Source organism: Pyrus communis, chromosome 4 (genome assembly GCF_041283825.1).
Source record: "Pyrus communis isolate YQ-2024b chromosome 4, ASM4128382v1, whole genome shotgun sequence".
In the NCBI taxonomy this organism is placed as follows: domain Eukaryota; kingdom Viridiplantae; phylum Streptophyta; class Magnoliopsida; order Rosales; family Rosaceae; genus Pyrus; species Pyrus communis.
Genome location: NC_142568.1, coordinates 9,127,313 through 9,154,510, shown reverse-complemented (window position 1 = coordinate 9,154,510; position 27,198 = coordinate 9,127,313). Strand labels below are relative to the sequence as shown.

Here is a 27,198-nt window from a genome sequence, read left to right as displayed (position 1 = left end):
ACGTAAAATAACAATATGAAACACTAAACTAGACTCAAATATTGCAAAACTAAACTTTAAAACACTAAAACAAACCAAAAGACTCAAACATCACCCAAAACACTCAAAACTGCCTTAAAATCACTTTCTGGGCAGTTTTGAGCACTTTGGTGAATTTGGACGAAATTGGGAAATAAAATGAATCAAAACACTTATAAACACAAACTAAATGTATTTCTAACTAATCTAACACTTTAAAATAAATGGGGGATTGGTTTTGGATGAAATTAAACTAAAATAGAAACTTGGAAACAAAACAGATTGTACAAACGAAATTGATGGAATAGAATGAAGAAAAACTAGTTAGAGGGTTCCTTATCCACACATGAACATAAGCATATAAATTGACTCCCAGCTGTGACTTCAACAAACGATGAATGACAATGCTCCAAGTTAATTAGGTTCGCTTAAACTAACTTTCAGATTTCCCTAGATTCATTGGATTGAATGGGATACGCATTACAACCAAATTATTCCTAATCAAAGTCCCTAACCATGGAATACGCATGATAGAGACATTCAACAAAGATCATTAAGTTCAACGGAAATCATAAACATCGACTAGGCATTCATAACTATGGAATACGCATGTTAATCCAGCCTAGGGTTTACTAAACACAATCGTGACTAGCGATCTTTACTACTCATGAGTATAAGTTCATAACGATTAGGTGAAATTCCCTTATATCCTAGCATCAAGTTTAGGCATGCAAATTAAGTGTCGACCCTCAACCCACATACATAAACAAGTTCTTAATCAAAACAGAAAAGTAAACCACATCTAAAGTTCATGAATTCATAACCGGAGTAAATCAAATCATAACCAACATATGTCCATGGCTTCAAATTCGCCTCTAACTAAAAAGAAATTAGTTTCACATGTTTAACATAATTGAATAACAAGTTAAATTAAACATGAAAACAGAAACAAGAAAAGAAAGAACAAATGGATGGAAAGTTAGCTACGGGGTTCATCTCCACATATGTTATACTTGCATACAAGATTGATTCTCAGTTGGTCTTTCGATAAATTATGAAACTCAACACTCCGGGTTAATTAGGTCCGCTCAAATTAACCGTCAAGTTCTCCTTAAGTCAATGAATTGGATGGGTTAGCGCAACGCAATTCACCACATTCTCCAAAAGTCCTTTACGTGAAAAGCACAATAAAGATACAATCAAAGATCATTAAGCATTATGAAAACTATAAGTATTGACGAGGCATTCGTTACTATGGAATACGCATGAAACTTATGCCAAGAATTCGTTTAACACGATTGTTTATAAGCAACCTCCACTACTTGTGAATATAAGTTCATAACGATTAAGTGAAATTCACTTATATTCTAGCGTCATATTTATGCATGAAAATTAAGCGCGCATTCTTAATAAACATTCATAAATAAGTTATCAATCAAACGGTTAAACAAATTGAATCCACAACTTATGAAATTCCAACGAAAGTTAATCAATTCATATTGCAAATATAAACATAGTTTCGAATCACCCCCTAGCTAAAAGGGGATTAGTTCCTCATAACTTTGAAATCAAAGAAACACCTAAACATTCCAACAACTCAAACTTGAATTGTATGAACGTTTAGGCACTCTTCTCTTCCATTCCTCATACGTACAAAACAAAGAGAATTGAATTTAAACTTTGAAATCAAAGAAACACCTAAACATTCCAACAACTCAAACTTGAATTGTATGAACGTTTAGGCCCTCTTCTCTTCCTCTTTATTGTAGCATAAGGTCTAAGGATAGTTGGTTTGGGGGAATGGAAGTGTGGAATGGAGTGAGGAGTGATGGAAATGGAAAGATGGTTTTTGGATTCTAAGGGAGACTCACGGCTAAGAGAGAAAGGGATGTGTTTGTGGTGTGTTGTGTATGAAATGAGATTGTGAATGAATTGTGGAAGAATGGATGCTTATTTATAGGTGAAATGGGGGAACATGGCAACTAGGAGGGAATGTGGCTGCATGGTTTGAATGATTAAAGGATGCATGTGGGTTGAAATGAAAGGGAAATGCATGTGCAAAGCTGGAAATGCATGTGAAGATGTTGGAAATGGAATGAAACTCACGGCAATAGTGTAATGGTGCTGAAAATGCATGTTTGTGCATGTGATTTGAAGTGATTATTGTTTGGAAATGAATGTGAAGGCATGTGAAAGCTGGAAATGCATGTGAAGATGTTGGAAATGGAATGAAACTCACGGCAAGAGTGTAATGGTGCATGTGTTGGCTGTTTTGTTTGTTGGTTAAAGCTTGTGTTTGCATGTGAATGTTGTTTGTGTGAAGTGTGTGTGAATGCATGTGGATTAAAGAGTGAATGCATGTGTTAAATGATTTCTTGGTGAGGGAATGCATGTGCAAATGCATGTGGAATGTGGCTGAAAATGAAAGGAGGAGTGCAATGGAATGTGCACGGCAATAATGTGTGTTTGTGCATGTGTGTTTGTGCATGTAGGTGAATGTGCATGTGTTTTAGGTTGTAATGTGTAGATAATTATGAGTATGATAAGTGATAAGTGTATGATATGTTGATATGTTGAGTGGTAAGTGAATGATAAGATAAGTGATAAGTGAATGATATGTTGAGTGATAAGTTAAGTGGTTATTGATATGTGGTTATTGATATGTAGATGAATGAATGATATGATAAGTAATAAATGAATGATATGTGGTTATTGATATGTAGATGAATGAATGATATGATAAGTAATAAATGAATGATATGTGGTGATGATAAGATAAGTGTATGATATGATAAGTGGTGAATGAAGGAGTGGAATGTTGGAATGTTATGCACGACTAAGGATATAGGAAAGGTTTAAATATCCTAAAACTAAAGGGAACAAGGTTCCAACACTTTGGTCTTCAATTAGGTTTTCAATTTCGTCCAACACTTTGGCTCCAAGCATAAGCTATCCATCTTTAGCCCAAAAGTGCTCCAAAAGTCTCCAAAATGCATCTTTTTGCTCCTTTAGCCCTTTCGGCCTACAAACACACGAAAATAGCTTAAAGTACTAAAACAACTATGAATTAACAACATAAATACACGAAAACAAGCTAAGTAAGTCGCATGAATATGCTCTTATCATATATGTTGGAACCTAGCTTTAATTACTGGATCGGAAGTTTTCTGGATAATTTGCTCGGCATCAGGGCAAGTTAAAGCTAAGTCGAGGGCTTCCTGACACGCCTTGGGTAGCCCGTACAAGTCATTGGCGGAGTATTTCTTATGAAACTCGCGCATGTATTCCAGGGATTCACCGAGGAATGGAGGGTGTAAGTTGCGCCGTATTTTAATAAACGGCTCGCGCGGTGGTAACGGAGAAAGTTTCCTTTCGGCCTCTTGTCTAATGTACTCTAAACGAGCTCTCGTTTCCCCAGGCTGGAGAAGGATCTTAATACGTTTCTCAGATTCCTCAATGGTGGTTTCCAAACCGGCAGCTGCTACTTTCTTCCCTTCGGCTAACTCGGTCATGATAGTCGGGGTTGGCCGTTCGCTAATGTCTTCCACGGCCTTTTTTGGTCGCTACTGGTTGGCTGGGCTGGCCTGCGTTTCTCGTCGCCGAGCCATGCAATCTATCCGTTAACGACGACGTTTTTGGGATTTGGACAGCGCCGTATATAAGCCAGTCGGAGAATTGTAACTGTACCAGCGTTGTTCCGATGTCCTGGGTGGTTTGAAAAGTTTTGCGATCGGCTGGTGAGCCCGAACTGTTGGTATTGCGCGAGTAATAATCCTCATTGTAGAAAGGTGCGTCGAAATCCAGACGCCGCCTGACCGAGGTCTGGTCTTTCGGCCGTACTTGTGGGCCGAGTCGATCAAACACTTGACGTCGTGGACCAAATCCCTTTGGTGATGTTGTAGGGGCCGTGGGTGGTGTTGAAGATGTCTTCTTCCCAGGTTCAACTGGTGTTTTACAATGGTCACATAAAACCTTTGATCCATGAGTTTCGTTGGAACTTGACCTCGTTATAGGCTCATCGGCGGGTGGCCCCGATTGTTCCGTTGGTGGTGCATTTGAAAATAAATCAAGCTTTAGTCTTGTTCGACCATTCCGTTGACGGATATGCTGCACCGGGACGTATTCGGCCTTACCTTTGTTTTTAGGAAGATGAGCATCTACCATACCAATTGTTGTTGAAGGGAAAGGATTGACGTCGACCGCCATTTGCTTTTCCGGAAACTTCAACTTTCTTTTCTCGATCCAACTTTGAATTGTGTCCCGGAATACAACACAATTATTGGTTGCATGCTTATTAGAATTATGATACTTGCAGTATATCTTTCCTTTTAATTCGTCGGCCTTGGGGATAGTATGTCCTGGCCGAAGCTTGATGATTTTTGCTGCCAATAATTGATCAAAAATTGCATCAGCTTTGGTGATATCGAAAGTGTATACTTTCGATGACTTACTCATTTCTTCGGCGGCCGAACGGGTTTTGGTGTCTTTGGAATTTACCTGAGCCAAAGCCTTGCAGACATAGGGTTTGTCTATTATTATCTCGGCCGCATCCACACTAGCATACTGAGGGTTTTCACTTTCGGCCGATGCATAGCTAACCGTGGGATTCTTATACAACGTTCCCTGGGATGGTGACTTTGATATCTTTTCTTCTCGGAGCAGATAATCATATTGTTCAACGTGTTGAGCAAGTTCGTACATATCTCGGATATTTGCCCCCAGGAACTTCTTTTTGTACTCTACGTCTAATCCGTTGAGGGCGATCCTGACGAATTCTACTTCGGGGAGTGGTACTCGGCACCAATTCCTGGCTGACTTAAACCTTGTTAGGTATTCCATTGGAGATTCGTCGGATGCTTGAGCCATCCTGGCCAATGATGATACGGACATCTCTATCCCTGGCCGATAGAATTGTTCATGGAACTTTTCGACTAACTCTTCCCAACTTTGCACGGAGTTGGGTGGAAGATTAATGTACCAGGCGAAAGCTGAGCCTGTCAGTGAAAAGTTAAACAGCCGTAATTTGTAGAAGTCACTATTGACGTCTCCACATTGCGCTGTGAATCGAGCCACATGTTCTAATGAGGATAAAGACGATTCCCCGGCGAAGAGGCTGAAATCAGGGATCTTAAATCCTCGTGGGTATTCAAACCTTTCTACATAAGCCGAGTATGGATGGATGAATTTTGGAAACTTCGACCCTTTCTTCAAGGCCGAATCAATCATTCTCTAGACTTCGGTCATGTTTACGGAAGCGGCTTCTTCTCCCTGGCTTGGTCCCTCGGATCTATTTCCTGGTCCACCTCTTCTTTCTAAGGTGATTGGTTGCGGCCGGGCGGACCCTCTCTCGGCTGGTATTGGCACATTCGTCGAAAGCTGCCGAGGTGGGCCGACCTGGCCATCTTCGAAGGCTTTACTAACCAATAGTTCAAGCATTCTGGTCTGTGTATCGTTGTTACTTCGTATTGCTTCTAGCAAATCATTCATCTTTTGACCAATCGACTGCTCGACCTGACGATATTGTTCATCCAGTCGTCTCCTAAGGAATGTCCTAGTTGGTGGATCGGAACCTTCCCCACCATCGTCGTCACAATCTTCCACTATCCCTTCCACAAACATGCCCGCTGTTTGATTCGGGACTGCTGAGTTGTGAGGTTGTCCGCCGAGACAGATTTCATTTTCTCGGCGTATTACACTTGTGGCCTCGGGCGGCGCAACAATGATCGGATTTTTTGTAGGGTGCAAATCCTGCCCAAGGCCTTGCACTGGCAAGTCAGTTGTTGACTTTCCCATGGTTGTTTTCTTCTTTGTAGACCGTGTTTCAACGGTCATGAACTCCGAAGGTTTAGCACAAAGGTCCCACTGGGCGTGCCAAAATGTTGACTCTAAAAATTACAAAACCTACGTGGCGCGCAGGCCGAGTAACTAATAAGCTAACTACATCCTTCGGTCGAATGCGGGGCGTGCCAACTCGTCGGCCGGACTTGGCCGAGGAGTAAAATTTGTTGATGTAGCTTTGAGCGCGTCGTTGACTTCTCTATCTTGTGATTGCGACCGAGGAAGGAACACTCTCGGTCTCTGGGTTCTACAGCCTGAAGACAAGGCTACTAATTCTGCGGAGTTCACAAATCGTTGGAGCCCGATTCGGTCAATGTGATTATATTCGTAAGAGTATAAGCACGTCGAATCGAGACCAAACTGTATGGGCACAGGTACTCAAACGTGATGTATGTCTTGATGGTAAACGTAGTTCGACCGTCGGAATGCCGAACCCTGAAACTTACTTGCGAGTATCCAATCATAAAACCACTCGGCGTCCAGTACGCCGAGTAATGCAATTCGTAACACCTAACTATGCCGAGAAGGCTAGTAAGGTGACCTCTGCCAATAAAGGTTCGAAAACCCTTCTCGGCCGAGACTTAGATAGATAACCGATCGACCTCGACGCAGTGCTGTTTATCCAAACTGAAGGTGCTTCTTGGTCTGCTGATTCTACGGCAGCAGTGCTGTTTATCCAAACTGAAGATGCTCGCCGGGTGCTTCCACAGTGCTGTTTATCCAAACTGAAGGTGTGTCGGCATGAAAAGAAAGGGAAAAATCTCAAGGTGTTTGAGAGGTTTTGCGCAGGGCAATTGTATGCTGATTTGAAGGGCTTTTCTGTTGCATGATCTCTTGTATTTATAGTACCCCATTCCTTGAAACCAATTCTGATTTGGATTGGGAGTCCTTGTCCCATCTCGACTCTAACTCGAACAAACCTACTCCCACTGGGATTCTGAATTTTCCTTCTTTTCGAGACTCCATTCCTTGCCGGTCGAGAATCCTGGTCGCACTAGGACTTCCTCGACCTTTTCCATTCATCCGTACTATTTAGGATAGGATTTGGCCGACCCTGCCAGCTGGCCCGGGATTTATTATTCGGCCCATAGTATTTGTCATCACCTTGGGCCGAGCACATCCTGCTGCTCGGCCCAACAATCGTATTTTGGGCCCAAACAGTATCATGTGTGGAAAAGAATCCTCTAGCTAGCTTATCACCCATAGTTTCCTCAAATTCGTCCGAACTTTGTTTAAGTCTTTAAGTTACTTGTTTTTACTTTAAATTCGTCAAAAACCCAACCCTTTTACTTTGTTGTGTCAAATTAGTTAGAATTTGTCCTATTGTGTGTTTTTAAGTGTTTTGAGTCAAAATCAATTCAATTTTCATCCAAAGTAAGTCCTAGAGTCTAGTTTGAGTTTATTTGATTGTTTTGTGCTGTTTTGAGTCTTTTTTAGTTTGTTTTGAGTCATATAAGTTTAGTTAAGAGTCTTTGAGCCTAGTTTTGTATCCTTGAGTCAGTTTTTATTAGATTAGCAATCCCTCCTAATCCCCGGCTAGAACGATCCCTACTTATATCTTTACTACAATTGTCAATAAGAGGGTTTAATTTGAGTGCTATTATTTATCACATCATTCTCTCTCACCCTGTGCTTGTGTATTTAACCACTTTTAGGTTTAAATTTATTCTCATTTCCACATCACTACACTTTATGGCTTTGTCACCTTCCAGGTGTCGACCATCATAGCTCGATTCGGAGTCCTAGTGGAATTTCCGGGTTGGGGTGTGTCATATATACTAGCATATGGGCACACACAAAATGTGTGAGAAAGTTTTTTATTTTCGTTTTTGAAATAGAAGGAGAGAGAAAGAGAGTGATAAAGAATGTGGGAGTGCGAAGTTTTATTTTTTATTTTTTATTTTATTTTATTTTTAAATTAGAGATATAATAAGATTACATGTAGATAAGGCTTGAAAAAAAACAGCAAAATTTGGTTGTGTGAAATTACATTTCTGCCCCATATTTCTTATTCATTTTCTATTTTAATTAGAGGGTTAAACTGATAATTTCATAGAATTTTGGTTGACAATAAGTGTTTTCTTAATTAGTAGATACATATATATATATATATATATATATATATAAATTCATCATAACTAGAAAATATAATGATATATATTATATAAAGTATTGGAACATAATGAAAACATAGAGAACAAGCATATAGTATATGTTCATCTAAGTATTCAACAGGTTTCTTACAATTTATTGAAATAAAATAAAATAAAATATAAATGAAAATTATCTCATTTTTTGTCTAAAGTGAGTCACGACCTAACTAGATGAGTATTTAGATGAATTTAGGCAGGCTGGACAGGTGTCTAAGTTATATAGTCAATTGCCTAAACGATCTATGTTCTTTTTTTTACTTTTCAAATGTCTAAAGCACTTATCGAGATTAGGGGTGGAAAAAATTTCCGAAAATCCCGAACCGAACCGAAAAAATCCCGATCCCAAACCAAAAATTTCCCAAACCAAAATTCCCGAAATTTTCGGGATGCTATCCCGAACCGATCCCAAAATTTCGGTATGGGATTCGGGATTGGCTTCTCGATATTTCAGGAATCCCATACCGAACTGAAAATATATAATATTAATTATTATATATATTTATACATATATATATATATATATTATTCTTTTATAATTGATGCTAGTAGTTTCTAATTCATGCTCTGCAACCTGGAATGCCCTACACCTTGCATATTTTTCATGTTCTGTTTGATATTCATGTGGATTTTATTATTGCTGCTGCCATGACTGATGATTTCAGAAGGCTTGATTCTTTTGTCTCTCAACATATTGCAAAAAGGGTTTAATTAATTTGAATTTTGACTATGATAAAAACAATCAGGCATGCCAATGTTCAATTAAATGGTAGTGTGAATGAAATGAATTTCCTAATTCATGAATGTGTTCTTGAATTATATATTTGGAGAACAATTCATAATTTCATATTTCAATTTGGGATTCCCGATTTGTCCTAAAATCCGGAAAATATTTCGGGATTCCCGAAAATTTGTTTTGGGATTGGTCTTCAAATTCCCGTCCCGAAAAATTTCGGTTTGGGATTCGGAATACTAATTTCGACATGGTATCCCATACCGAACCACCCTTAATCGAGATGTTAAAACGAAAATTTTTAGAACACAGCGTATATCATTGAACACGGTCCAATTGTATGCCAAAATGAGGAATGGGAGAGCTGTTCAACGCACGTGAAAGAACAAAAATCAAAATTAGTAAATACTCATTTACTCTCTCGCATAACTGTCATCAAAATTCAGATTAAAAAATAAAATAATAAAAACAAAAGTAATTTCTTTCAGAAAAAAAAAAAAAGAACACTTCCCCCACTCATAAAATTCACAAATCACAAATCATTTTCTTCCGATTCCCCGATCCCTCTCTCTCACTCTCTCCCTCTCTCTCGATCTCTCCGTGTAATCTCTGTTTTCGTTTTTGTTTCCCATTCATTTCGAACTCCCCATTTTTCGAATCGATCGGATCCGATGAGCACCGGCGAGCTTCTCAGCATCGAGCCTCTGGAGCTCAAGTTCCCCTGTCAGTATAACACGCTCTCTTTCTCTTTCGATCTGTTTTTCGTTTTCTAAATTTGCATTTAGCGGTTTCGTTTCTGTTTCCAATTTGTGTTTTTGTTTTTGTTTTTCGAATTTCTCCAGTCGAATTGAAGAAGCAGATCTCCTGTTCGCTCCAGCTCTCGAATAAGACCGATAGCTATGTCGCTTTCAAGGTGCCTCTTTTCTTTTTCTTTTTGTTTATCTAGATACATAGTTGTATATGTACACTCTGTTTGGTTGGTAGGCAAATGTAGGAAAAAGGAGAGCAGTAAGATTGTGATCATTATGTATTTGATTTTTTTGGAACCTGAAATATTGCTGTTTCCACTCCGTTGTGGTTCAGTTTATGTTATTTTTCAAATATTTTCGTTTTTTTCTTTCTTTCTTTTTTTTTTTTTTTTTTTTTTTTTTTTTTTTTTTTGTAAATCAAATAACATGAAGAATGTAGAATTTGAATCTAATGTTTGTAAAATCTGGGGCTTTAAATTTTACATGTGTTTTGAGATGCCAGGAGGCTGGTGGAACTGAAACGCAGATTTGTCAAGTTTATAGGTTTGCTTTGGAGGCTTGATATGTATTTGATTATGTTCAGGTTAAAACTACGAACCCCAAGAAGTATTGTGTTCGTCCAAACAACGGAATTGTCTTGCCTCGATCCACATGTGATGTTACAGGTGCATAGTCATTATGTTTTCCTATGATACATACATATACATACATATATATATATATATATAATATGTATTATGGGTTTTGTAAGTTTTAATTGTTTGTTGTGATACAGTTACAATGCAAGCCCAAAAAGAGGCTCCTCCGGACATGCAATGTAAGGACAAGTTCCTCCTCCAGAGTGTAAAAACTAACCATGGTGCAACTATGAAGGATATTACTCCTGAAGTGGTAGTTATTTTACACAATGTTGTTAGTAAGTAGTGATGTTTTGTGCACTTTTGCCAAGTTTTATTCACTGTGGAATTGGTTCTGTGTAGTTCAATAAAGAGGTGGGACATGATGTTGAAGAGTGCAAATTGAGAGTGCTATATGTTTCTCCACCTCATCCACCTTCTCCGGTTCCAGAAGGGTCAGAAGAAGGGTCTTCACCAAGGGTTTCTGCTACTGAGAATGGAAACGTGAATGGGTTTGAGTTTTCCAATGTGAGTACGAGACTTTTGGATGTTTTTTTCTTTTTGTCTTTGGTCCGTGAAAGATATTGATTGGCATGCTGTTTTTTTGGTGATTATAGGCTGTAAAAGCATTTACTGAGCTTGAACCTCAGGAGAGATCTGCAGAGGTAAATTTAATACATACAGACAACATGTCTGAGTATATATACAAGTCTTATACCTTATCCAGTTTCTGAATTTTGCCTGTTTGTTTTTCAGAAAGTCTGATACGTATGTTGTTAGGCCAGATGTCTGTTACATTGATTAATGTTTTATCATTTAACTTTTATTATTGACTAAGAACCGTGTAAGAATGTATGACAAAAATTGAAAGTTGGTTTTAACTAGTAAGCATGGCAATAAGCTTCATGGGACCTTGATTAGTATCTTTGTTTCTTTTCTAATTGGCTTGTTTTTGTTCATGGTGAAAATTGCAGTTAAGTGTTCATGGTTCAGTAGCATTCTTTTTGATAACTTGGTTTCTTACATACAAGTATATGTACAATATTACAAAGAAAATTATGTTTTACGTATTCTTGATTAGGATTATCCCATCATTTGAGAAAGGACTTCAAAATATCATGGTTTTTGTTTCTCGTTCTGTCACCTTCCATGGTTTAGTCTTCCCTGAATTTGAGGCTCGTCCGGGAATGATGGAAAATTTCTAGACTCCACCTTTTGGTTTATTTTGATTGTCCCCTGCATGACTAGTGTTTTCTTGCTTATTGACTGCCCAAGAAATCTGGTTGCGGCATCTCAAAGCATCATAAACATATCAGAAATCTTAACTATTTTTAGCTTTTAATGGGGTAGAAACTCTACTGTTTTGTTGCAAATGAAAGAGCGTATGCCTTTTTTTCTTTCAGATAGCTAGTTTTGCGTTTGACCTTCTTCCCAAAGTTGTTTCTTTCAATATCACAATGCGTAATCGACACATGATATATAACACAAATTCACATATGTGGTTGTAATATTCCTTGTGCCCTAAGTAGTAGCTGTCAGCCATATAATTACTGGTGCTTGCTGTGCTGGTTCTTATATACGTTTACTTTTGTTATTGCAGGCAAGATCACTTATTTTGAAACTGACGGAGGAAAAGAATAAAGCAATTCAACATAGTAACAGGCTTCGTCAAGAGCTGGTGAGGGCTTGATATGAACTTCAATAGAATTATATTTGTCCTCTTCTTTACTCCTTTTATATACCTTCTCACCCTTGTCCATGCATTTTTATCCTCAAAAACATGTGCTATATTGATTGAATAGTTCCAATTTGCAACGGTCATATTGGTCTATCCTAGAGTTGGATGTGGTTATGGTTTTACTGAAAGTTCATACCTGCTGATGGTTCCCAGAAACTTAAGCTGTTAGGATGTGATCCCGTAAAGATTTATATTCGAACACTATCCCTCATGTGTCTCTCTCCACCACTAGAGCCCAGTATGTGGAATTTGACTTAAAATGTTAAAAGTCTGTTCGGTGTACCCCTGTTCCCAAAGGTTTTGTTGTATATTCTAACGATATCAATAGAAAATCTAGCAGCTCTACTAATTCACTGTGTCATCTTCTCTCCATTTCTGTTATGGTTTTATTTGATAAAACGCGCACAATGAGTAGATGTATTAGTCACCCCTATGTGTACTAGGTCTTGATAAGAAGTCTGACGGTTGATCGGTTTATTTTAGCTGAGCTTGTTAATGTGGTAGAGTTCCTCTTTTAAGGAACATTTTTTACTCTCGGGTTCTATATAAGGTCCAAAATGAAGAGTAAACGACTTCTTAGTTTACTGTTTTGCATTTTTCATATTTAGCTCTTTTGAACTACTTCTGAAGGTAGGCCCTTGGCAGAGATGCTATAGTAGTTTTTCCATCATACTAAAGCAATATACTTTGGGAAGTTATGTGCCATGTGAAGGTTCTGGATTTTTCAGATCCTTAAAACGGAAACCAAAAAGTTATGTTACGATTAGGAGGGAAAACAAATTGGAGCGGTCCACTGTATTGTTACTTTCTTGGAGATGATTGAGGTTGTTTCTGAAGCAATGAGAAGACAGTTTTTATTTCTTTTAATTCTAATCTTCTACCTTAATCATGTCCATGTTAAAAATAAAAAAGGCTTTGTACCCTTTTTTTTCACGGTTTCACGCTATTGGATTGTTAAATCTCGCCGCTTCCGAAATATTGTTGTGTTTTAATTACTAGGTTATTGTGTAGGAGCTATTGAAACGTCAAGGGAGCAAAAGTCGTGGTGGCGTTTCGATCCTTTTCGTCATTATTATTGGCTTGATTGGATTACTTTTGGGTTATCTTATGAAGAAGTCGTAAGCAGTCTGTTACAATTCTGTTGTCAAACTGTTCCCTTCTCAGTCATTGAAGAACGATGGTGAAAGGGAGAAATTGAGGGTGAGGGCTGGTGGCTCATTTTTAGTTAGCTTTGCGAAAGTTTCGAAACTTGTTTAGCGGGTTGTCGTCGATGTTAGGTGCTGGAATTCTAGATTAGCGCGTGGGGACTGGTTTTCGGTAAGCTTACATTCTTTTGTAATTTGCGAGGATAATTTTCACTTTGTTGCTTTTGTGGTTCTGACTTGTGGGATTTTGGTCAACTGTATCTTTGATGGTTGTTAATAATTTATACATCTGTGTGTGATGTAAAGCACGTGTTCAATTGTTTCATATTATTTGTGTTGGTTCAATTTTGTTAGTATGTTAATTAATCCGGTAGACAATTGGATTTGTATCCTAAAAGCCTAATTGGTGTAAACCAATAACTAACCCATGTGTCTGTGGGCGTTCAAGTAGACAAGGGCTTTTGCTGAAATGATTTAACTTTTGACGTTTGGTTGTTGGAATGACTTGTTTTTAGAACGTGGTAATTATGTCATTCTTGTGTCGATAATTGATTTCTCATTTCAGTAATCAAAAGTTAAAAGTGGAATTGGTGGCATGTGTTCGAACCCTATCCCCGTCCCTTTATATAGTCTAAATTAGTAATATTGCTTGTAATAAAACTTCCAAGTGTTTTAAGTTTATCCGAAAAAAGTGACATGCCAAATCCCAACCTTTTCCAAACAAACATTACTCTCTTAAACAAACAGATATTTCGCCATCTGCAAACTATCAAAATTAGGAGTAGACGTATGTAGTCAAATATTAGTTTCTAATTTCAAAAATACCAGTTTTTATATAAACTTTCAAATATATTCAAAATTTCACTTAAATAGACACAAATACCCTAAAATTTAAAAATCCAATAAACTAAAAAATCGAAACCTATTAGATGAATTTCTGATGCGAGATTTACTTGACACTCAAATTAAACCCTCGTATGACAATTGTAGTAGAATGGATAAGTGAGGGATCGTTCTAGACCGGGGATTAGGAGGGCTTGCTAAAACCTTCTAAATTGACTTAAAAACATAAAAACTAAATTAAAATACTCTTAACAAGACTATTATGACTCAGAATGGCTTTGAAAAACTTAAATTGTCTAAAACAATCAAATTGACTCAAATAGAAGCTAGAACTTGATTTAGACGAATTTGCAATTGTTTATGACTCCAAAAGCTTAAAGATACAAAAATAAAACAAATACGAATGATTAAGACTTAACAAAATAAGGGGGGGGGAATTGTGGTTGGACGATATTAAATTAAAAAGACAGAATATAATTAAAGGCAAAATGTAAATATGAATGTGATAAAAATATGGATGATGGAATAGCCAAGGGGTTCTTCTCCACACATGTTACACTTGCAAACAAAATTGATTCTCAGTTGGTCTTTCGATAAGTTGTGAAACTCAATGCTCCAAGTTAATTAGATCCGCTTAGATTAACTTTCAGATTTCCCTAAATTCGTTGGATTGAATGGAATACGCATTACAACCAAATTATTCTTAATCAAAGTCCCTAACTATGGAATACGCATGATAGAGACATTCAACAAAGATCATTAAGTTCAACGGAAATCATAAACATCGACGAGGCATTCGTTACTATAGAATACGCATGAAACTTATGCCAAGAATTCGTTTAACGCGATTGTTTATAAGCAACCTCCACTACTTGTGAATGTAAGTTCATAGCGATTAGGTGAAATTCACTTATATTCTAGCGTCATATTTATGCATGAAAATTAAGCTTGCAATCTCAATGAACATACATAAATAAGTTATCAATCAAACAGTTAAACGAATTGAATCCACAACTTATGAAATTCCAACCAAACGTAATCAATTCAAATTGCAAATATAAACATAGTTTCGAATCACCCCCTAGCTAAAGGGGGTTTAGTTCCTCATAACTTTGAAATCAAAGAAACACCTAAACATTCCAACAACTCAAACTTGAATTGTATGAACGTTTAGGCACTCTTTTCTTCCTCGTTGTTGTAGCACAAGGTCTAAGGTGAGCTTTGGGGATTATGTGAAGTGTTTTGGAGGGATGGGAAGTGGTTGGATAGTGGCTGCAATGAAGGAGAAAAACTGCACAGAAAATGGAAGTGTTTGTAACTGAAAATGTGTATGGAAGAGTGAATGAATTTTGAGGAGTGTTGGATGCTTATTTATAGGTGAAATGGGGGAACAAAAGAGGGAATATTGTGATAGGAGCATATTTATGCGACTTAAATGGCTTGTTCTCGTACATTTACGTTATGTTTCTTTAGTTATTTTAGTACTTTAAGCTATTTTCGTGTGTTTGTAGGTCCAAAGGGCTAAAGGAGCAAAAAGATGCATTTTGGAGACTTTTGGAGCACTTTTGGGCTAAGGACGGATAGCTTATGCTTGAAGCCAAAGTGTTGGACGAAATTGAAGACCTAATTGGAGCCAAAGTGTTGGAACCTTGTTCTCTTTAGTTTTAGGACATTTAAACATTTCCTAATCCCAATCATGCCATGCATAACACACATCCATTCTAACACATTGTCATTGCACATGCATTTCCTTCATTAGTTAACCCACATGCACTTATCACTTATCATCACCACATATCATATCAGTTAATCACTTATCACTTATCATCACCACTTAACCACTTATCATATCATAACCACATATCATATCACTTATCACTTATCACTTAACATAACATCCACCTACTTCACCTACAACATCCACTTCACCTACAACATCCACCTACTTCACCTACAACATCCACTTCACCTACAACATCCACCTACTTCACCTACAACATCCACCCACTTCACCTACAACATCCACCTACTTCACCTACAACATCCACCTACTTCACCTACAAATGACATAGCCATATGTTCCCTCCACTACTCCTATAAATACCCTTGCATTCATTCATTCAATTCACATCTCATTCCATTTCACAACACAACACCCCTCAAACACTTCCTTAGAATCCAAACCATCTTTCCATTTCCACCATTCCTCATCCATTTCCATAATTCCCCAAACCTCACCTTAGACCTTGTGCTACAACAACGAGGAAGATAAGAGGGCCTAAACGTTCATACAATTCAAGTTTGAGTTGTTGGAATGTTTAGGTGTTTCTTTGATTTCAAAGTTTAAATTCAATTCTCTTTGTTTTGTACGTATGAGGAATGGAAGAGAAGAGTGCCTAAACGTTCATACAATTCAAGTTTGAGTTGTTGGAATGTTTAGGTGTTTCTTTGATTTCAAAGTAATGAGGAACTAATCCCCCTTTAGCTAGGGGGTGATTCGAAACTATGTTTATATTTGCAATATGAATTGATTACTTTTGGTTGGAATTTCATAAGTTGTGGATTCAATTCGTTTAACTGTTTGATTGATAACTTATTTATGTATGTTCATTGAGATTGCAAGCTTAATTTTCATGCATGAATATGACGCTAGAATATAAGTGAGTTTCACCTAATCGTTATGAACTTATATTCACAAGTAGTGGAGGTTGCTTATAAACAATCGCGTTAAACGAATTCTTGGCATAAGTTTCATGCGTATTCCATAGTAACGAATGCCTCGTCAACACTTCTAATTTTCATTGAACTTAATGATCTTTGTTGAATGTCTCTATCATGCGTATTCCATAGTTAGGGACTTTGATTAAGAATAATTTGGTTGTAATGCGTATTCCATTCAATCCAATGAATTTAGGGAAATCTGAAAGTTAATTTAAGCGGACCTAATTAACTTGGAGCATTGAGTTTCATAATTTATCGAAAGACCAACTGAGAATCAATCTTGTATGCAAGTATAACATGTGTGGAGAAGAACCCCTTAGCTAGCCTTCATTCCATTTATTCCATCATCCATATTCACATTTACATTCTGCTTAGTTTATTAACTTGTTTTGTTATTTCAATTTTCGTCAAATCAAAACTCTTCCCCCCTTTTTCCTTATTGTTCAATTTAGTTTATGTTTTAAAGCATTTTGAGTCTTTGGTTTGTCTTAGTGATTTAAAGTTTAGTTTTACATTCTTTGAGTCTAGTTTAGTGTTTTATATTACGTTTTTACGTTTTTGAGTCAGTTTCCAAGAGATTTGCAATCCCTCCTAATCCCCGGTCCAGAACGATCCCTACTTATACTTATACTACAAATCGACAAAAAGAGGGTTTAATTTGTATGCGTATAATTCTCGCATCAAATTTTGGCGCCGTTGCCGGGGATTAGCAACTTTGCTAATCCCTTGGTTCTTTTCTTTTTTTTGGTTTAGTTGTTTTCGTTTTAGTTTCTAACTTAATGTTGTTTTCTTTGTTTGTTGTTACTTTTGATATTTGATTTAGTTCTCTTTCTTTGATTTTAGGTACTAGAGAAGTAAGATATGGATTTTGCTAGCATTCAAGCTCAATTGGCAAATCTTACTTCTAAATTGTCGCCGTATGCCGAAAGGACCACAATGCAGAGTGTCCCTACATTTGGTGCTTCATATAGGCAAGGATTTCAAGCCAATCAATGTCCACAAAGAGATTGGAGGGATCATTCAAACTCTATATGGTGGGAAGATCAACAAGTTCAACGTGAAGCATATTGGCAACCATATGAGGAGTTCTATTCAAGACCTATGCAGCCACCACAACTTCATATGCAATATGCTCAATTAAATTCAAGTTTGCCAATAGATTATAATCAAATTCTTAATGAAATAAATTCTTTGGCGCAGGGGTCACAAAATCAAGCCAAGGAGGCTCAACAAGAAGCATATTGGCAACCATATGATGAGTTCAATACAACACCTATGCAGCCACCACAACCTCCCCCACAACAATTCCAATCAAGTTCAAGTATGTCCATGGATAATGATAAAAATTTTCAATTACTAACCTCTTTGGCGCAGGGGTCACAAAATCAAGCCAAGGAGTTGGGTAAATTGGACGAGCAATTTGGGCAGATTATGGAGTTCATGAAACAAATTCAAGAGCAAAGTGAACTCTCCAACTCAACTATTGAAAACTCGAAGGAAGATTTTGAAATCCATAATGCTATCACTTTGGGAAGTGCTATGGAGGTTGGAGCTGACCTAAAAATGTCCAAACATAGCCTAGAAGTGGATGAAGAGCTGCTAATTGAGGAGGAGGAAGAAGACATGCACACGGCAAGGGTAGAACAACCCTTGCCGCAGATCCCTAAGCCCTCTAAACCACCCACCACCAGTAAGGACGTCCCAATTCCATGTTATTCTGATGTTATTCTACCCAATGTCCCTTTTCCTAGCAGGTTTTTGATTCCCAACCAAGAAGAGAGTAAAAAGGACATCGTGGAAGCCTTCCCAAAGGAGCAAAATGCTATTCAAATTCTTGGTGCAACACAGCAAGTTTTAGATGGTGTTGAATTCTTCAAAGGACTTTGTACACCAAGAAGAATGATTCAAGAGAAGGTAGTGGCTGGAGAAGATGTAGAATGCATCAAAGAGGACATATTTGAAACCACAATTCCCAAGGAAGTTGGATTTTATGACACGGGACAAGTCATAACTTTCAAAGGGGTGTTTATTCTGGAGTTCATTTTGGAGCACACAGGTAAGCCGCCTCCCCGAATTTCAATTTTCCTTTATACTAACATGTGGTTAATGATTCAGGCACCCAATCTGGAATTTAAACTATTACCGGATCATTTCAAGTATCACCGCCCATTCAAAGATAAATTCCATGCTGTTTGATTTTATTTATGAAAAAAAAAAAAAAAAACATGGCAGAATGATGGAGCTTCACAAAGGGCGTTTACTTGAAGCCCCACTACTGGGCAAAACTCTAGAAGCAGGAGGCATAGATGCGGAAGGCATCGGAGCGGAAGGCATCGGAGCAGAAGGCATCGAGGCGGAAGGCATCGGGGCGGAAGGTATCGGAGCGGGAGGCATCAAAGAAGAGGCCTCAATACTTGGCCAAACGCTGGATGAGCCCGGAAAAATGTGCCTCTGGAAGTAAGCCGCAAGCCTTTGACGGTCAGTTTGACGGTCACTTTGCATCCGACCATTGGATTCTTGTAGCTCATCAAGCTTCCTCTTCATACCCGTCGAATAGTTGTTGGCAAGCACGTGCAAACTTCTATTCTCGTACTTAAGCAGTTTGATCTCCTGCTTGAGACTTTCCACCTCTGCCATCAAAGATTCCACCTGACGGGAGCGGGCAAGCAGGCGTTGGCCCATATTGGACACAGAGCTCGCACACTGAACACTAAGTGCCAGGGACTCTTGAACGGCCAACTCATCGGACCGTCCTGACAGCAGCCTACTATCTTTTGGAGTGAGGAGGTTCCTAGCTACTATTGTAGCTGTTGTGGCGTCCTGCATCACGGAGTCTTCACCTGTGAGAAGACCGTTAGAAGATAAGAAAGAAGGGCGCCATACGTTACCTTGACGCGGTGCGCCCGTATCACTGCTAAGGCTCAATTCCAAGCTAAGGTTCGATGAGTTTGCCATTTTTCAAAAGTGTTCAAAGAGAAGGGATGGAGTTAAATTTCAAAGGGCCGGAGTCGATTTTCAAGAATGGGAATTCTTCAGAGTGTGTTTGTTGTGGTGATCGATAGCTCTATAAAAAGCCAAGGCGACGCGTCCACCGATTCAAGAAGCCAGAATTTCCGGCGTAATTTAGGCGACGCGTTCTCGGCTTTTCAGAAGACGCGTTCAACTTTGTCAAAAGATTTCTGACAAAGCTGAATACACGTGGAGGCCATCATTGCAACTACACATCTTTAGCCGACAAGCGCAAAGTTCGGCGACGCTTTCTCTGCTTTTCAGAAGACGTGTGCAGCTTTGTCAAAAGGAGCCGCATCTACACTACCACGTGTCGTTCAGAAAGCGAAGGGGCGTCGTTCAGAAATCGAAGGGGCGCCTGCTCAGAAATCGAAGAGGCGTATTCAAAGATCGAAGAGGCGCCACTATTTCAAAAAGCCGGATTTGCGGGATCAAAACGTTTGTCGACAAGGGTAAAAAGTACCACCACTTGATATTATCTCTATATATGTCGACCTTCGTCTTTTATGGCAGGGCAAACCTGAAGAAAATGCCCAACTCTCCCTCACCTCTGAGGGCGCACTCCCAGCAAAGCCTTTCGAAATACTCAATTCTTTCTTCTTCCCCAAAGATGATACCAGATGCCTGGAGTACATATGACCCAGGAGGAAACGGCGGATTGAAGCATGTGCTGATTCATTCACCGCTTCTTCAAAGCAAAGGTATCTCATATCATCAAGGTCAAAAGCAAAAGTATCTCATATCATGCTCTTTCCCTGTCTTTTTCTTTGTCCTTGTTCTTACTTGCATGGCAAAGTAAAAGAAGCAATCAGCCAGCACTTGGAGTCAGTCTTCCGATCTGGAGCCAACTGCCTGGAATCTATTCCTGATTGCTTACCTAGCGTTGCTCTCGAGTAGTCATCTTCAACGGTTGATACACTTCCGGAGAAGGGACCACTTCTGCAAAGGGGCGCGAGTAAGGCAAGTGAAAATGATACATTGAAGCATGTGGAGACAAACATAGGCTGAGTTATCCTCCAACCCTTTTCAATACGAATTGGAAAGATTGAACAAAGAAACAGACCAAAGGGGTATGCTCAGACCTTCGGGGGAGACCAAAAGAATCCTGCTGCCCAGTTCAAGAGTAGCACAAAGGAAAATCAACGATGGGAGGAACCCCTGTGGAATCAACAACATCAAGCCTCAATGAAATCAACAAGGAGAAGATGGAATTTACATTCCACAACCAGATTTGCGTCTCTAAACTCTTCTCTTTGTTATTTACATTCTGCCATGTTTAGTATGTTTAAATGTTTTTTGTGTGTTTACTTATGCTTTGTATGATTTTAAGCTTAAAACATTGAGGACAATGTTTGATTTAAGTGTGGGGGGGTAACTAATGTTGTTAATGCAAATTCGTGGGATTTTATCGCCCATAACTTCAAATGTTGTTCCTTACTGTTTTAAGGTGTTTTTAAGTTGTTTTAGAGTGTTTTAGTATGTTTTGTTTTTATAACTCCGAAAATACCATAAAAATTTGAAAAAATTGTTTTGAAAAGCCTAAAAAGAGTGTTTTGAGTCGTTTTTGTGTGTTTGTGTCTTAGGGTACCTTCCAACACAATGATAAGGATTTGGTTTATAATTGCATGACGGTTTGAAAGAGTTATAAACATAGAGAAAAGTTTGATTTACTCTTGGTATATGCTTGGTTATGGTTATAATGTATGACTTCACATGCAATCATAAAAGAAAAAAATTCGTTTTTGTAACATGCTTGAAGGAAGGAACTCAAACAAACGCTACAACCCTGAGAGACTTGAGCCTATAACGTTCTTTGGAGAGTATAATCTGTGATTTCTTGTTTTCTAAAGTCGTTGCATGATCTCATTATTCTTTGCTTGGTTACTACTTAGAAGGCGTTTCATCATATAGTTCCAAATGCTAGAACTCATGCCCATTTCATTCAAAGCATGTTATTGATTTGCATAACACATATTCAAGAAGAAGTTGTGTAGTGACCACCACCATAGCCAAATAGCCTTACTTCCCATACTTCGTATATGTTGTAAGTTTTAACCCCGTTGAGCCTCGTTTTGCCTTTATTCCTTGTTTACCCACATCACCCCTTACCTAGCTTAGAGTAGGACTTTCCTATACCCTTGTTCTTAAAGTTTAGTGAGCATGACTTAAATGAATTCCTTTTGAGTTACATTATGCAAGAAAATGAGTGTGGGGGAGTAAAAGTTTGTTCTTACGTTTATATGTATGTTTTGAGATTCAAAAGAAAAAGAAGAAAAGAAAAAAAAAAAAAAAAAAAAAAAAAAAAAAGAGGAGTGAAAATAAGTAAGAATGAACTCACGAGCGTTGATGGTTGAAGAAAGGGTCCAAAAAGTTGAATATGGCCCTAAGTTTTGTGTGATTTTCCCTTGGGTGTTCAAAGTTGACTTCTGCGTTCTTAAGGGAATTCTAAGTGTCTAATTCAATACTTTGCTCACTATTGCTTTAAGAATGTTTGTTTATCCTTCACCTTTCATTGTTAGCCAATACCCTAGCCCCGTTACTACCCTTTGACTTCTATATTGAGTGTTATGTATTTCAATTGTGGAGTTTGAACTTGGTATGAGCTTATGGTGTCACTGGTTCTCGCGTCTAAGTAGTAGCATTCCATTCATGAGATCATATCTAAACATGCTTATTAACTCCAGAAAATGCTTTCCTTATTATAACATATGTGAGTGTTCGTCTACATGTTTACATCAATCTTCTCACATATACCTAGTGTAGGGTGTGTAGTCAGAAAATCTGTGTGAAAAACGAGAGTACATCTAGTAAGAAATTGAGGGAATTCTCTAAAGGCATGTTACTACATTTGAAATGTGTTTTAATTGCTTAATTGTGAACTAGTATGTGGTGACTATGATTAAGAATGTACTTAAGTGTAAAGATGGCTCAAATCTGTGAGAATAATGATTTTTAACTTGTCATGTGCATTGGAAGTCCCTGATACGATTGTTGGAAGGTGTAGGTTGTGTTTTGTTCTTTTTGTTTTGTTTTTCTGTTTTGCTCGAGGACTAGCAAAAGCTAAGTGTGGGGGTATTTGATAGGAGCATATTTATGCGACTTAAATGGCTTGTTCTCGTACATTTACGTTATGTTTCTTTAGTTATTTTAGTACTTTAAGCTATTTTCGTGTGTTTGTAGGTCCAAAGGGCTAAAGGAGCAAAAAGATGCATTTTGGAGACTTTTGGAGCACTTTTGGGCTAAGGACGGATAGCTTATGCTTGAAGCCAAAGTGTTGGACGAAATTGAAGACCTAATTGGAGCCAAAGTGTTGGAACCTTGTTCTCTTTAGTTTTAGGACATTTAAACATTTCCTAATCCCAATCATGCCATGCATAACACACATCCATTCTAACACATTGTCATTGCACATGCATTTCCTTCATTAGTTAACCCACATGCACTTATCACTTATCATCACCACATATCATATCAGTTAATCACTTATCACTTATCATCACCACTTAACCACTTATCATATCATAACCACATATCATATCACTTATCACTTATCACTTAACATAACATCCACCTACTTCACCTACAACATCCACTTCACCTACAACATCCACCTACTTCACCTACAACATCCACTTCACCTACAACATCCACCTACTTCACCTACAACATCCACCCACTTCACCTACAACATCCACCTACTTCACCTACAACATCCACCTACTTCACCTACAAATGACATAGCCATATGTTCCCTCCACTACTCCTATAAATACCCTTGCATTCATTCATTCAATTCACATCTCATTCCATTTCACAACACAACACCCCTCAAACACTTCCTTAGAATCCAAACCATCTTTCCATTTCCACCATTCCTCATCCATTTCCATAATTCCCCAAACCTCACCTTAGACCTTGTGCTACAACAACGAGGAAGATAAGAGGGCCTAAACGTTCATACAATTCAAGTTTGAGTTGTTGGAATGTTTAGGTGTTTCTTTGATTTCAAAGTTTAAATTCAATTCTCTTTGTTTTGTACGTATGAGGAATGGAAGAGAAGAGTGCCTAAACGTTCATACAATTCAAGTTTGAGTTGTTGGAATGTTTAGGTGTTTCTTTGATTTCAAAGTAATGAGGAACTAATCCCCCTTTAGCTAGGGGGTGATTCGAAACTATGTTTATATTTGCAATATGAATTGATTACTTTTGGTTGGAATTTCATAAGTTGTGGATTCAATTCGTTTAACTGTTTGATTGATAACTTATTTATGTATGTTCATTGAGATTGCAAGCTTAATTTTCATGCATGAATATGACGCTAGAATATAAGTGAGTTTCACCTAATCGTTATGAACTTATATTCACAAGTAGTGGAGGTTGCTTATAAACAATCGCGTTAAACGAATTCTTGGCATAAGTTTCATGCGTATTCCATAGTAACGAATGCCTCGTCAACACTTCTAATTTTCATTGAACTTAATGATCTTTGTTGAATGTCTCTATCATGCGTATTCCATAGTTAGGGACTTTGATTAAGAATAATTTGGTTGTAATGCGTATTCCATTCAATCCAATGAATTTAGGGAAATCTGAAAGTTAATTTAAGCGGACCTAATTAACTTGCATACAAGATTGACAATTGTAGTATGGATGGATAAGTGAGGGATCGTTCTAGACCGGGGATTAGGAGGGCTTGCTAAAACCTTCTAAATTGACTTAAAAACATAAAAACTAAATTAAAATACTCTTAACAAGACTACTATGACTCAGAATGGCTTTGAAAAACTCAAATTGTCTAAAACAATCAAATTGACTCAAATAGAAGCTAGAACTTGATTTAGACGAATTTGCAAATGTTTATGACTCCAAAAGCTTAAAGATACAAAAATAAAACAAATACGAATGATTAAAACTTAACAAAATAGAGGGGGGGAATTGTGTTTGGACGATATTAAATTAAAAAGACAGAATATAATTAAAGGCAAAATGTAAATATGAATGTGATGAAAATATGGATGATGGAATAGCCAAGGGGTTCTTCTCCACACATGTTACACTTGCAAACAAAATTGATTCTCAGTTGGTCTTTCGATAAGTTGTGAAACTCAATGCTCCAAGTTAATTAGATCCGCTTAGATTAACTTTCAGATTTCCCTAAATTCGTTGGATTGAATGGAATACGCATTACAACCAAATTATTCTTAATCAAAGTCCCTAACTATGGAATACGCATGATAGAGACATTTAACCAAGATCATTAAGTTCAACGGAAATCATAAACATCGACGAGGCGTTCGTTACTATGGAATACGCATGAAACTTATGCCAAGAATTCGTTTAACGCTATTGTTTATAAGCAACCTCTACTACTTGTGAATATAAGTTCATAACGATTAGGTGAAATTCACTTATATTCTAGCGTCATATTTATGCATGAAAATTAAGCTTGCAATCTCAATGAACATACATAAATAAGTTATCAATCAAACAGTTAAACGAATTGAATCCACAACTTATGAAATTCCAACCAAACGTAATCAATTCAAAATGCAAATATAAACATAGTTTCGAATCACCCCCTAGCTAAAGGGGGGTTTAGTTCCTCATAACTTTGAAATCAAAGAAACACCTAAACATTCCAACAACTCAAACGTGAATTGTATGAACGTTTAGGCACTCTTCTCTTCCCTTCTCATACGTACAAAACAAAGAGAATTAAATTTAAACTTTGAAATCAAAGAAACACCTAAACATTCCAACAACTCAAACTTGAATTGTATGAACGTTTAAGCACTCTTTTCTTCCTCGTTGTTGTAGCACAAGGTCTAAGGTGAGCTTAAGGGCTTTAGGTGTATGTGGAATGGAGTAGGGAGTGGTTGGAGATGGAAGAATGAAGAGAAAATATGCAGAAAATGAAGTGGGACTCACGGCAATGGAATGGTATTTGTGTTGTGTGAAGTGTTGTGAATGGAAATATGAGAGATGAATTGAATGAATGAATGCAAGGGTATTTATAGGAGTAGTGGAGGGAACATATGGTTGTTTGTTTAAGATGCAAGTGGCTAATTAATGATGGAAAAGTATGTGATTTAAAGGATGCAAAGTGAATGAATCATGAATCATTGTGGATGAAAGGTGGAAGTGCATGTGTTGATGACTAGGTTAGTGGGTGGAAATCTGAAAATGGCATATAGGAATGGGAGCTCATGGTTTGAATGTGTAAAGTGTGTGTGAATGCATGTGAAGATGCAATAAATAATGCATGTAGGGTTAGGAAATAATGAAGAAATGCATGTGAGATGTTTGGAAAGGAAATGGGGAACCCACGGCAATGAAGTTGTTTTGTGTTGTGAATTATGATGAATGCATGTGAGTTAAAGAGGGAGAATGTGGTGAAATGATGAAGTAGGAAGGTGGAAATGCATGTGAGATGTTTGGAAAGGAATAAAGAATGAATGGTGGAAATGTGAGTGAATGATGTGCATGTGTGAGAATGCATGTGGAATTAAGAGGAGTATGGAAGTGAAATAAATGAATGATATGTTAAGTGATAAGTGAATGATATGTGGTGAGTGATAAGTGAATGGTTTGATAAGTGATAAATGAATTAGTTTAAAGGGCTAGGGTTTAAGTACATAGAATGGGCCTAAAATAGGTTGGTTTGTATGGCATAATGTGTTTGATTGGGCTAGAGCCATTGTTTTGTGTCTTCAAGTGCATACAAGGCCTTCAAATTCGTCCATCCTCTTGGCTCCATGGATAAGCTATCCAATCCATGCCCAAAAATGCTCCAAATGGCCTCAAAATGCACTTTCTTGCTCCCTAGGCCCTTAGAACCTGAAAACACACAAAAGAAGCATAAAGGACTAAAATAACGAGAGAAACATAACGTAAATGCACGAGAACAAGCCATTTAAGTCGCATGAATATGCTCCTATCAAATACCCCCACACTTAGCTTTTGCTAGTCCTCGAGCAAAACAGAATAAAAACAAATAAACAAAACGACACTAAACACGTAAAACACAACCTAAACCTTCCAACAACCGTCTTAGGGATTTCCAATGCACATGACAAGTTAAAAATCATCATTCTCACAGATTTTAGTCATCTTCACATTTAAGTACATTCTTAATCATATTCACCATATACTAGTTCACAATTAAGCATTTAAAACCATGTTTTGAATGTAGTAACATGCCTTAGAGAATTTGCTCAATTCCTTTCAAGATATGCACTCAATTTTTACTCAGATTTTCTAACTACACACCCTAATCTAGTCATATGTGAGAAGATTGATGTAAACATGAAAACGACACTCACATATATGTATCACAAAGAACGCAAATTCTGGAGTTAATAATCAAGTTTAGATATGATCTCATGAATGGAATGCTACTACTTAGACGCGAGAACCAGTGACACCATAAGCTCATACCAAGTTCAAACTCCACAAATTGAAATACACAACACTCAAGATAGAAGTCAAGGGTTGTAACGGGGCTTGGGGTATGTGGATAAAGAAGGGATATGGAAAACAAAGGTTCTTAAAGAAATAGTGAGCAAAGCATTTTAATCAACTTAGAATTCACTTTTGAATGAAAACTCAACTTTTGAACAAAAAGGGAGAATTTAGAC

The 27,198-nt window shown here is 37.7% G+C and overlaps 1 protein-coding gene across 1 annotated transcript; it reads left to right on the top strand.

Annotated features, from left to right (window-relative positions):
• Window positions 1-9,084: 9,084 nt before the first annotated feature.
• On the top strand, window positions 9,085-13,313 carry LOC137722929 (vesicle-associated protein 1-2). The gene is made up of 8 exons (XM_068462056.2): window positions 9,085-9,462; window positions 9,582-9,652; window positions 10,072-10,153; window positions 10,264-10,379; window positions 10,469-10,633; window positions 10,723-10,770; window positions 11,706-11,783; window positions 12,855-13,313. The coding sequence occupies exons 1-8, from the start codon at window positions 9,411-9,413 to the stop codon at window positions 12,963-12,965; spliced, it is 723 nt and encodes a 240-aa protein (XP_068318157.1). The 5' UTR covers window positions 9,085-9,410; the 3' UTR covers window positions 12,966-13,313.
• Window positions 13,314-27,198: the final 13,885 nt, after the last annotated feature.

Coding starts and splice junctions, on each gene's coding strand:
- LOC137722929 (XM_068462056.2), top strand. CDS start 9,411: ATGAGCACCGGCGAGCTTCTCAGCATCGAGCCTCTGGAGCTCAAGTTC. Junction 10,154..10,263: donor ATCCACATGTGATGTTACAG/GTGCATAGTCAT, acceptor GTTGTGATACAG/TTACAATGCAAGCCCAAAAA. Junction 10,634..10,722: donor ATGGGTTTGAGTTTTCCAAT/GTGAGTACGAGA, acceptor TGGTGATTATAG/GCTGTAAAAGCATTTACTGA.